Source organism: Microcebus murinus, chromosome 1 (genome assembly GCF_040939455.1).
Source record: "Microcebus murinus isolate Inina chromosome 1, M.murinus_Inina_mat1.0, whole genome shotgun sequence".
Classification (NCBI taxonomy): Eukaryota; Metazoa; Chordata; class Mammalia; order Primates; family Cheirogaleidae; genus Microcebus; species Microcebus murinus.
The window spans coordinates 76,439,759-76,451,923 of record NC_134104.1 but is presented as its reverse complement, the minus strand read 5'-3'; the positions used below and the strand labels follow the sequence as shown (position 1 = coordinate 76,451,923).

General features: G+C 48.2%; 1 protein-coding gene across 1 annotated transcript in view; it reads right to left on the bottom strand.

Annotated features, from left to right (window-relative positions):
• Window positions 1-561: 561 nt before the first annotated feature.
• Window positions 562-12,165, bottom strand: part of MASP1 (MBL associated serine protease 1) — a 67,070-nt gene continuing 55,466 nt past the window's right edge. The window contains exons 11-16 of the mRNA XM_012789628.3: window positions 10,294-10,431; window positions 9,087-9,200; window positions 8,019-8,204; window positions 5,840-5,907; window positions 3,841-3,940; window positions 562-3,412 (exon numbers count right to left, since the gene is read on the bottom strand). Coding sequence (XP_012645082.1) covers window positions 3,222-3,412; window positions 3,841-3,940; window positions 5,840-5,907; window positions 8,019-8,204; window positions 9,087-9,200; window positions 10,294-10,431 — 797 coding nt within the window. The 3' untranslated portion in view covers window positions 562-3,221. The remainder of the gene's footprint in view (window positions 3,413-3,840; window positions 3,941-5,839; window positions 5,908-8,018; window positions 8,205-9,086; window positions 9,201-10,293; window positions 10,432-12,165) is intronic.

Sequence of the window (12,165 nt, the reverse complement as noted above, 5' to 3'; positions counted from 1 at the left end):
CTGTCATATGAGGGTTCTAGATTTCCTCTCCCTGACTCTTGACTACTTCGTGCTTGAAGAGCTTCTTGGTGGTGGTGCTTCTTCGATTCCTGCCCCCAGTGAATGAGATTAACTTATGGAAGAAGGAAAATATATATTCCAATCCAGAACAGACTACTCAAAGGCATGGTGCCATGTTTTCTGAACCAAACATTGATCACGTGATTCAAAATTGTTTTTTTCTTTTCTTTTTTCTAAACAAACAAACAACAAAAAAATAAAATTGTTTTTTTCTATTCTGAGTATGGGCGGCATTCAATAAATATAATTTAGATTCTGAAACACTGACATTCTGGGACATTTTAATAATTTACAGGAACAATAGGGCAGGGTATTTAAACAGAAGTGACCTGAAAAACCCGAGACATGCTTTTTATCTATAATACAATCTTCTCTTCATAGTCTCTTTCCCTCTCTCTTCATGGTACAGTGATGCTAATCAAATACAGCAAAATCTTGATAAATGAAAACAACTCACCAGAATCATCAGTGCATGAAAAACATAAAAGCCAAACAGGGAGCTTTGACTCAATGCAGATGTTTATTGGAACAAATGTGTAGTTTCCCATAAGAACAACAGCTCCTGCTGCTAATAAATCTGGGCATGATTGTTATTGCTAATAACAGCATCACGGCATGAAATTGTAGCTTTAGTTATACAAACTGTATTCTAGGGAGGTGGATTTTGGTTGCATAGAAGACAGACATTTTTTAGAGGCAGCACATTTTAAAGTTGGAATGGGCTGCATTTGGAGGTAGTGAATTTCTCATCATTAGAAATGCTCAAGAATGAGGTCATGGAGCTAGACAAAGTGGTCCCATCAGACATGCCAACTCTCTGCTTCTGTGACTCTGAGAATTTGGGCTTCTTGGACCTGAGCAGCAGCGGGAGAGCTGGAACATGTTTGTAGAATGACAGGGAAGCCTGAGTTTCATGGCCCATTTAGACATTTTTTCAGAATAAGGATGAAGTTGCAATTGGGGGAATAAACAGAAAAAACTGGGTCCAGCCAGAAGTCATCATCCATACGCAAATCCTGAAGCTGTTTCAAGCCCCTTTTAGTATTCTAACTTTGATGAGAAGGGCTCTTTTAGATGTTGGTTCTGATCCCAGAACACTGGTCTACTGCACATGTCGTTTCTTGTGAGAGGAGCTGGCATAATCCAAGGAAAGCTTGAGTGGATATTGATTCTTGTTCCCCCTCCATCTGGAAGGCCTTCCTCTGCCTTACCTGTGGAAATGCCCACCTTCCTTAATGCTACAGCATCATCTCCTCCAGGAAGCCTAACTTGCATTGCCTCCCCCATAGCTCTGTACCAGAATGGACTTTCTTCTGCTTCCATACCTCTTCAAAGCATAGCACTTGCTGGGGTTCCTTCTATTGCACAGTAGTCACTATATATGAGTCATATATCTCCGACTAGGAGCTCCCAGAAGGCACGAACGGTACTCTCCTCATCCAGTAGCCTCCATAGAAGCCAGCACAGCCTGGGACATGGCAGTACTGTGAAGGAGTATGGGATCTTGGAATTCCTTGGGGCAATTCCAAAACTTGGCATCATAATTCTTTGGCATCTAAAAGAGAGCTCCAACTTGCTTGACTAGTGTCTGATGGAGTTGGGTTTCATTGCCATTTTTTTTTATAGAATAAATAGCAGGGCACAGAGAGGTAGAACAACTTGCTCATAGTACTAGAGGCAAGGCTGTGACTTGCTGTCCCTGAGTATTCAGCCTAGGGCTAATGCCCATAAGTTCTCATTCTTCATTATCTTCCTCTTTCAGCAAGAGACCTGGAATGACTCCAGCAGCTGCATAAGGTCGAGAGCTAAAATCCCCCATGAAGACCAGTTTTGATAGAACAGAAGACAGGAACTTGGGGTCAGCCATTCTGATCCCTTGACAGGCTTATATCTTGGTGCTCTAGAGGGGATGAGGTCTAGAGAAGCTTCCTGAGAGAGGATGGGGAATGCATTCTGCTTGGGAAACACTTAGGACCTTGCAGGGCTAAGGAAGCTCAGGGTGAGGCTCAGGGTGAGTCAGGGGAATGGCTGGGTGGGGTCAGCTGTGGATATAGGGAGGGAGAGTGTAGGGGCCTGAGCTCTAGCCTGTTAGGGCCCACCCTGTGCAGCCCAGGCTCCCAGGAAGGGAAGGAGGCCAGGGCCCAGAGTGAATGCTCTGCTTGGTAGTAAGGAAAGATCCCCTGGCCAGCACTTTGCCTGGGCCATGTCCTTGGGAGCCAGCATGTGGTGGATGGGGTGAGTGTTGCAGGAGCAACAGCAGCGTCTTGTCTGATCAAAGCCCTTTGGAACCTAATGTAATTTTTGCCTTTTGGTTACATTGGCTTTAACTCATCAGGGAAGAAAATGGCTTCATGCTATCCTACATTATCAGAGCTGGGAGGCTCTTTTTAGGGTCATAGAAGGAGCTAGGGGTAGAGCCAGCTGTAGGACCAGGTGTCTGCCTTCCCAATCCACCATTCCCAGGCTCCTCCGCCCCTGCTTCTCTCAGGCACTCTCCCAATTTGGTATCTAGCTCCTGTTCATAAGTATGTTGCTAAGGGACAGACCATGGGACTAAGAACCTTGTCAGTGGTTCTTCTTTATGAGGGTGGGCGGGGACTGGAGTTGGGAGAGTCGCATGACGGCAAGCAGCACAGAGCATCTGGGGGCAGATAAAGGAGCTGGTCAAGGTCGAGGTGTGCCCCTAACCAGCTCTAAAACCCAGCCAGGAGTTTCTAAGAGAACTTGGTCTGCCTGGTAGACACATTGACCTTCTGCTACGCCACATTTATTGAACACTTAGTTTATGCTATGCACTGTGTCAAGTGCTGTGCATCTGTTAATTAATTTCATCCTCATCAGACTTTTATGAGGTAGGTAGGGTATGCCATTTCCTTCTTATGGATGAAGAAACTGAGGTTCAAAGAGGTGAAGTCGCCAGCCCAGCACTGCAAAGCTGGTGATAGAGCCCAGGTTTGACTCTGTGTTCTGACCACTCTGCTGCTCTGCCTACTTAAAGACAGCAAATGAGGGGGAGGGATGCCCCTCTACTGCCCAGTAATGCATGGGCTGAATTAGGGAGGTGAAGGGCTAGGGGCAGTGGAGGGATGGCGGCCTGCATCAGATAATTATTCTCTGCTGCCGACTGACCCGCAGGTGGTGCTGGGGCTGAGGGATCAAATTCAGTTCCTCACGCTGGTGACGCTCTGGATCCAGCCCTTGTGGTGGTGGATGTAGGAATACACTCCATAGCGGTCCTTCTTCCCGCAGTCCACGCCCCAGGACACCGTGCCCACCAGGTACCAATGGCCTCTTTCTCTATCCAGGGTAACCATGGGGCCTCCAGAGTCGCCCGCACAGGCATCTTTCCCTCCTAGATGCAAAAGAGATGCAGACTGTTGTAAAATGTCCCTTCCCCAGCCCAAATCCAAAGGAGGCCGCCTACTCGCACGTTGAACTTGTAGTTCAGAGAATTGGGCACTAGAGGGCGCAGCAGACCGTTTGACCCAAACCTGGGCTCCACACAGTGCTAGGTCGGCCTCCTAAGGAGCTCAAAGAGATTTTAGGAAGTGCTGGTTCAAGCCTCTCTGTTTCCGATGGGAAGCATTGGGCTTGAAAGGGCAATGATGGACACGCCTTAGAATTATTCTCTCTGATGCATCTTCTCCAAGGGAATCCCTCCCCTATCACCTACCCGGCACTCCGCCCCTGCCCCCCACATGCCAGCACCTACCCAGCTGGGAGGTCTCCACTCCTCCCTGGCTGGTGGTGCCCCTATTATATGCCAACCTCTTAACCCACCTTCCTTCTCCCCAGCACAGATCATGTCCCTGGTCACTTTTCTCTTCAGTGGGGTATAGGCCTCCTGGCAGGTGTGGTGGTCAACAATCGGGATTTCAATCTGGAACACAAGGCTGTTATTGGTCCATCCTGGCTGAGGAGTCCCTGTGGTCCTGACTCCCCTGGAGCTGGCTCCTCCCCACCCCATACCTGGCCGGGCCTGGGTCTACCTGAGACTTGGTTTCAGAAACTGCCCTATATGGTACAGGTGAGGGAACAGTTGAACAAAGAATCAGGAGACGCATGTTCTGGTGCAGTCTCAGCTATTAAGACCTCAGCTGTGTGAAATTGGGTAAATAGCTTTCCCTCTCTGGGCCTCAGCTTTCTTATCGGTAAAATGGGCATAATAATATTTGCCTAGGAGATGCATTATTTCAAATAGGTATACAAAAACCATGCTCAGTTTTCTTTTCTCCCACCCCTACTACGAGACCTGAGGCATGTTGCCTAATCACTGAGACTCTGAGACTCTGTTTCCTCATCTCAAAAATGGAAGCACGGTATTGACAAAATAATCACATGCTAACCATTAATCACTGCACAAAGAGGAAATGAATGAACAAATGCTTTGTGAACTACGAACACTGTATGAATATTAGGTACTTTAGGGGTTGTCACTGCTCGCTTTGCAGCAAGCGCTTACTTATGTTGTTTTCCCTCACTACAGCATGAGCTTCTAGACACTGGGCCTGTGTCTTGTCCATTTCTCTCTTACATTGCTTGGAACATAGAAGGTACTCAGGAAATATTCGTTTTTAATTGAGGCAATAAATTTCTACATATAAAAATAAGGCATTGTGATTATTATTGTCCTTGATTCAAGGAAAATGTTGGGGTAAATGTTGGAGCAAATATCTAGAATAAAAAGAGGAAATACGTGAGTCTGATTCACCCAAACCACAAACTGAATAGGCCGTATTCCCCAAACGTATAACTCTTGTTCCCTTGCAGGGAGGTAACCAGAGTCCCTTCAGATCTCTCTTGGACTGTGGCCTTCCCTGGATAAGTGGAGAGAGGCAGCCAGGAGAGGGTGGTCATGAGGACACGTCCTCAGCAAACATCGAGTACCATTAACCTTAATTCATCATTCAAGTGTAATTTCAAGTGTCACTTCCTTTGGGAAGCCCTCCTGAACCCCCAGGATGAGATCGGGTCCCATGTTTTATGTTCTGGAGCATGCCACACTTCTCCTTCATCACCTTTATCCATACATAAGTATTTCCATCCATCCCATTTGACTGTAAGCCCAAGGGGGTCAGGGACCAGATCTGGTCTTTTACCTCCCAGCACAGCTAGTAGTTAGTACTGTGCCTAGCGCACAGGAGGCACCAAATAAACTCCTGGGAGTTAATGAAGGAAGGGATGCATGGTTGTTAGTCATAGAACCTGGTGATGTCAGAGCCAGGCAGCTTAGCAGACATCTAGTGTTGCCATGAACTTTGTAGTTTGAAATAGCAAAATGACCTGTTTCAGATCACCCAGCAGGTTAGTGGGAGTGAGGGCTTGGAGCCATGGCTCCTATTCCTAGTTCAGTGTTCTTTTCTGAGATGATAGGAATGTTAACTTCCAAATGTGATAGTCAAGTTCATTACTACAAGGACTGCAGTTCTTTAGAGTCTGGCTCATTCTTGGCTAATTTGCTATTTAGTCTTCATGGTATATAGATGGATAATGACCATTTGGGGCATCTAAACCTGCTGTTTTCTTAGAGAATTTCCATAAGGTGAGCATTTAATAAGCTATCAGGAGCACTGAACAGTGTTTAGAGCCCATGACATGTAGAACAAACAAATCAAGCTTTCTGGGGTTCAAAGTCCCACTGAACTTTGGTGGTGAGTCTGGGCCCCTGACATCTCTGTTCCCACCCCCTGCCCAAGCCTCCAGTTCCCTAAGGGGGCAATGTGGAGCAGGAAGGCCCAATGCAGGTGTCACTGTTTGTAGGGTATAAAATGAACGTCACCTCCATCAGGGTCTCTGGGAACCTTTGCAAGAACTGCTTCCCCCAGCCACTGACTATGACCACGGCTCCTGGAGGAGAGAAGACACGGTGAGAACAGAGAGGCTGCCTGTGGGGTTTCCAGAGGGTTATGTCTTGCAGTCCTATCATTGTCTGTCTGTGGAGGAAGGGCCAACCTGTTCCCCTCGGGGAAAGGCAGGACGGTGGGGAGGGAGACAGGAAAGGCTGCTGGGGTGGAGGTTACCTGCAACAGAGCTGGGAACACTTGTTACCTGGTTTACTTGCTTAGTTGTCTCTTCCCTCCAGCCCCAAACTAACATGGAACCTGGGCCCCATGAGACCAGTGATCTCTTCTATCTTGTTCACTGCTGTATCTCTGTGCCTGTAACAATGCTGGCACATAGTAGGCGCTCAGTCAATAATAGTGAATAAATACAAAGCCCAGACTACTCAACAATATGATGTGTTGCTTTCAGCAAGCCCTCCTCCCCTCCCCTCTTCTAAGCCTCAGTTTCCCAAAATGAAGATGTTGAACTCAGTATTTTCTAAAACCTAGCTCTGATATTTTAGAAGTCCATGAAGTTGGCCAAGTTGGTGTAATGTAGAAATGGGTTGAGCACTGATAGAACAATTATTTGAAGTAGATACTGGATACTGATAAGAGCCTGAGCTTAAAGATAGAAAATCTGCATTATAGTCCCAGATCTGCTTCATATGAACTGTATCCTAGGTGAGTCACTTCACTTTGCTGACCCTCAGTTTTCTTATCTGTAAAATGAGGCCACAATGCCACCTTGCAAGGCTTTCATGAATAGTAAGTTAGGCCAGGCGTGGTAGCTCACACCTGTAATCCTAGCACTCTGGGAGGCTGAGGCAGGAGGATCCTTTGAGCTCAGGAGTTCAAGACCAACCTGAGCAAGTGTGAGACCCCGTCTCTACTAAAAAAATAGAAAGAAATTAGCTGGACAACTAATATATATATATATATATTAGCCCAGCATAGTGGCACATGCCTGCAGTCCCAGCTACTCAGGAGGCTGAGGCAGGAGGATTGCTTGAGCCCAGGAGTTTGAGGTTGTAGTGAGCTAGGCTGATACCATGGCACTCTAGCCTGGGCAACAGAGTGAGAGTCTGTCTCAAAAAAAAAAAAAAAAGTAAGTTAATGAATGTAAAGCAATGTGGCACATGGTAGGCACATGGCACCCAGCAGGCAGAGCCAACCGTACCTGTGCCTTCCCTGTTGGCTCAATCCCTCTAAGTAATTCTCAGGGTTCCATCGTAGCCATTTTTTTCATGTTTGAGCTAAAGGAAGTGAATTATGACATGACACCACTGAATTTATAATGAAAAGAAGCCAACTGGCATGGGTTTGGACTCTTACTATATGTTGGATATGTCTAAGTATATTATCTCACTTAAATATCACAATCCCCCATGGGATATTGTCTCCAGTTCTTCCTCAAGATCACCTGAGTAGGAAGTGGCAGCAATGGGGTTTGAGCCTGTGTTAGTTATTAAGCCTTTGTCCCTCAGCCCTAGACTTACCCTTCTATACTTTGCTCCATGGGGCTGTGGACAGGAGCCTGACCTGGCAGTTCTGCTTTGCTAGCTGGCTTTCTGAAAATAGGAGGTACTTTCAGGGAGACTGGAAGACTTGCCGTGACTGTTGGTGCCACCCTGGCAATGGTTTTTCATCCCAGTAATGGCAGTTGTTTCCAGCTACTTTCCTTACCACATCAGCCTCTTCTGCAGAGGCCTAAGTCCTGGCTCCATAGGGCCCCTTTTCCAAGCTTCTAGGTTCTATAACTCCAGGCTTTTACCTGTGTTTCCCCAGCCCTGGGGTTGGTGGCTTCTTCCTGTAGGTACTATTTCTATTATCTCAGCTTTTCCCTTTCACTTATCCAGTCCTCCAATACCCTGTATTAAATTCTCCCTATTATGATACGTAGTCTAGGTTTTGTTTTCCCATCTGCACCTTTAGGCCTGTTTACTATGTGCTTCCCACTGCTTCTGCTACCTGGGGACCAGTTCTGACGTGGCCGTTTGCAGGGAGGCAGCTGGTGAGCCATGAGACCCTGTCAGCTGACTCAGCTGGCACCAGGGCTTCACCAGCGATGGTGAAGAACTCCCTGGTCGGGCACCAGCTGCTCTGTAGAGGTGGGATCGGGTCAGAGGAGGGTACCTTCTTGCAGGGGCTCCTCTGGCAGACAGATGGGCATCACGAATTGATTCAGCGTTGGGTTGTCCAAGAGCTCCACCAGAGACACATCGTTCTCGAATGTTTGTGGGTCGTACAGGGGATGGAGGATGACGCGTTTGACCCTGAGATGCTGTTCACTTTCATCTGACCGGATCCTCCAGTGCTTGCCTGGGTAAGAAGAAGGCACATGAGGCATGGGGGCAATGGAGGACACGGTTCCCCGTTGCTCCCCATCGGCCCCGACCTGGGTCCCACCCAGCCCATGCTTTCAGCCTTAACCCTTTCATTGACTCTCACCCACCTTTCCCCAGCCATCCCACCCTACTTGCCATTCCCCACATATTCTCGCAGGTTCCCACCTCTGTCTTACCTCATGGGCGGATCCCACTGCCTTAAAATGCTTGTTCTTATGCCTGTTGCCACATGTTCAATCGATATGATCACCCTCAGTACCTGGGTCACACGTTGCTTCCTCCATAAAGCCTCTAAGATTCTTTATTAGAAGTCTTTTCCTCTGTGAGCTCCCATGGCACTTTATCGGCTCCCCTCAGATACAGAACTTACTGCTTCCTGATTCTATGAGTGGTCTCTGTGCTCATATCTTATTCCCTTATTAGACTGTAAGCTCCCTGTGGGCAGGAACTAGGTCTTAATCGTACTGTGTCCTTAGATGCTGGCATAGTGTCAGTAGGTAAATATGTGTTGAGCTGAGGTGAATCAAGTGGTGGTCTTGATTTAATAAAGGAGAGGGGAGTCTGGATTGTTTATGTGTGATCCATTTGAAACCATGGATTCACAGGAGCCAGAAGGGTCTTTGGAAATTGCCTAGACTGGGCTCCTTATTTTACCCTTGTGAGAACTGAAGCCTAGACTTCAATGACTTGCTCATGGTCACATAGCCTTGGACTTGGACTCAGGTCCCTGAGCCTTCATCCCAGGTGCCCTACCCTGACAAATGAGTGAGTGAGCGAGTGGGCATGCCTTGGAAAATGGCAGCAGTGTCACCTCATTCCCAGACTGGCTTTGGGAATCAGCTCACCCCTCACTCACCCATGATGATTTTGAAGTCAGAAGGGCTAAGCAAGTCTGAGTCGTGCAAGGTTGGGTCTTCTGGATCGAGCGGCTGGTGGAGGCAGTGAGCGGCTGTCACAATCCAGCTGGAGCCTGGAGAGTGGGACATATGTACATGCTGCCTTGCACTGCTGGGTCCTGTCTCCCTTGCCTGGAGCTGAGGACCTTCAGACTGCCCCAGGTACCCTGCAAACAGCCACACCCCTCTCCATGGTATTTCACAGCCCCTACCCAGCCTCTTGCATGATCCCAATCTGAAGGTGAAGAGTTAAACCTGTGATGTCAACTGCCTCTTCTATTTCAGGCCAGGAATGGACATTTTAAAGAGGGTTTCAGGGATCTCTTAAATCCATGTTGCTGGTGAGCACCAGATAGCGCAAGGCAGGTGCACAGAAACCCTGTGCTCACGGGCTGCTCCTCAGGCCTTGCTTCTCAAAGTGTGGTCCCTGGGCCAGCAGCACCAGCATCACTGGGAGCATCTTAGAAGCAGAGACTATTAGGCCCCTCTTGCATCCTCTGAATCATAGTCTGCATTTTGGCAAGATACACAGCTAATTCCTATGCACATTAAAGTTTTAAAAAGTACTCATCAGTAGCTAGCTGTGCTGGCTGCAAATTTGAATAACCTGGACAACGTAAAAAGAGAAAATCAGTTTCTGGGCCTGGATCCAGACCATTTAAGTCATGGGGGTGGAGCCTACACACAGGTCAGTTTTCAACATTCCCTTAGGTAATTCTACTGCTGCCAGGACTGAGACCCACTGCTCTGATCCAAACCCTTCATTTTATAGGCATACACCCTGAGGCCTGAAGAAAGCAAGGATGTCAGGGTCAGCCAGCAGGATGTTTCCTGGTTAGCCCTGATCCTGAAGCCCTGGCACACCCTGCCTTTGAGCCCCACATAGGTGTCTTGTGCTGCAATTCATGGCTGGGAGTCTGACTCCCTGGCTTAGACCTTCCCAGTGCCAGAGACTGATCAGGATCCAGTAGGTATTTATTGACTGAAAAAATCAGTAAGAGCAGGAGGAACACATGTCTCATGGCTCCAGTTAAGGACTCTTTCTACCACACTGTACTCCTGGGCCCTGACACCAGCGGGGACAGTGATTCTCAATGGAGAAACCTTGGTCAGTCCTTAGGAAGAGGGTTCGGTGCCTCAGCTTCCACCCTTCCACCTTCTCCTTACCTAGAAGGGAGCCCCCACAGAAGGGCTGCCCATTCGGCTGTGACAACATGGCAATCCAGGGAGTGGTACCCTTCTGGGCTGGGCGTCCATTGAAGATCCTGGCCATCAGCTTCCGGGAGAACTTGGGGAGCCCACACACTGCAGCCAAGGGAGGGAGGGACAGGTCACACTCTGGGCTCCTTCCTGCCCATTGCCAGAGCTACTAGCTCATCGCCCTGTTGGGAACAGCTGTTATTTTTCATCTCCCAGCACCCTTTGCCCCTTCTGATAATAGCACCCCAATTTTGCTTTGGGATCTGCACTTTCCCCACCCTTAATCTACGCACCTAGGGTTGGAATGACCTCACCTCTGGGCTCAGGGATAGGTATGTGAATGATCAAAGCCATGGACCCCCTGGTCACAGCAATTGCTCAGAGATGGTTATGTAACCTTGGCCAGGCCAAAGAAAGCCTGACTTGGGAATTTTGCTAAACATATCAGAAAAAAATAGTCATTCTCTGCTTGGGTTGCTAAGCTGTTGGCTATAAGCCAAGATCTTCCAACTATCACTTCACGGAGAATCTTCTGAGAATGGTGCTACCTACCAACGGAGAGGAAAGTGGAGCTGAAAGATGAGGGGTGTAGAAAGTGAGAGAGATTATTTCCTGGCAGTTGAGCCCTTTGATCTAACCATACCTGAAGCCTTTTGGTATGGTCTTTTCAGTTATGTGAGCCTAAACATTTTCTCTCTCTTTCTCTCTGTCTCCCCTACTCCCCCATCCCTCAAGCTGTTTATGTTGAGTTTCGTTCACAAATGAAAGAATCCTGACTAATAAAGAATCCTCATGCTCCATCCACCGAGATCATCTCCTCAGGGAAGCCCTTACTCAGGGTCTTCTGGGGCTGGAGACCCCACAAGTGCCTGCCAGCTCCACCCTGTTTTCCACCGACGTGGGTTCACAGACAGACAGACAGACAGACAGACAGACACAAACACACACACACACACACACACACACACACACACACACACACACACTACAGCTGACCAGCCCTTGGAGGCCACCCAGTCTGTCCCTCCCTTCACATAGTTAACCACTTTGGGACCGTGCTCACCAGCCGCGAAACCTTGCCCACAGCCGGCACTCATAGTCCGCACGATAGTTTGTGCTGGGCATTGACGACAAATCCGTTTTGCTCTTGTGTGATGAGGAAAGCTTTAAAGCACTGAAAGCTTGTTTTACTTTATAGGCATCTTTACTTATAATGTAAATCAGAATGGGTGACATATACGTATATGTTTTCATTATGTTATTTTTAAATGTTCACAATATTATTTTGATAAATGAAAAATTAGAAAAGTCATATCATGGCTGTCAGCTAAAATGGACGCTTGACTGTGCGCCTTCACATCACAGCTGTTGGCTGAAGTTGCTGGGCGCGTTTGTCTGTGGCTATCGACTGCAGTCGACACTGGTCCCAAAGTGGTTAAAGAAACTAAGGCCTAGAGAAGGGAATCGACTTGCCGAAAGCCATCCTATGGGTAGTGGTGGCAAGGCTGTAATTCCGGATCTCTTGACTCCCAACTCTGGGCTTTCCCCGCTCTGGCCAGCACCACTAACTCTTCACCCTGTGGTTTCCCAGAGCACGCCTAGCCCAGCCCCTGGATCCAGGCAGTCACCTGCCCCCTTTGCAGCTGTCACCAGTCTGGGAAAAATCACAGATAAATACGCTGCAACCTCAACTGCATCCTCAGCACCTCCCAGCAGCATTCACATGCCTTCAGCCAGCTGCCCAAGCAAGCAGCCTGCCCCGTTCCCAGCAGATGCTCAAAGCCCCTTGGTGGGAACTCCCCGGACCATCGTCCTCCCATCTTCTCCTCCTGTACACGT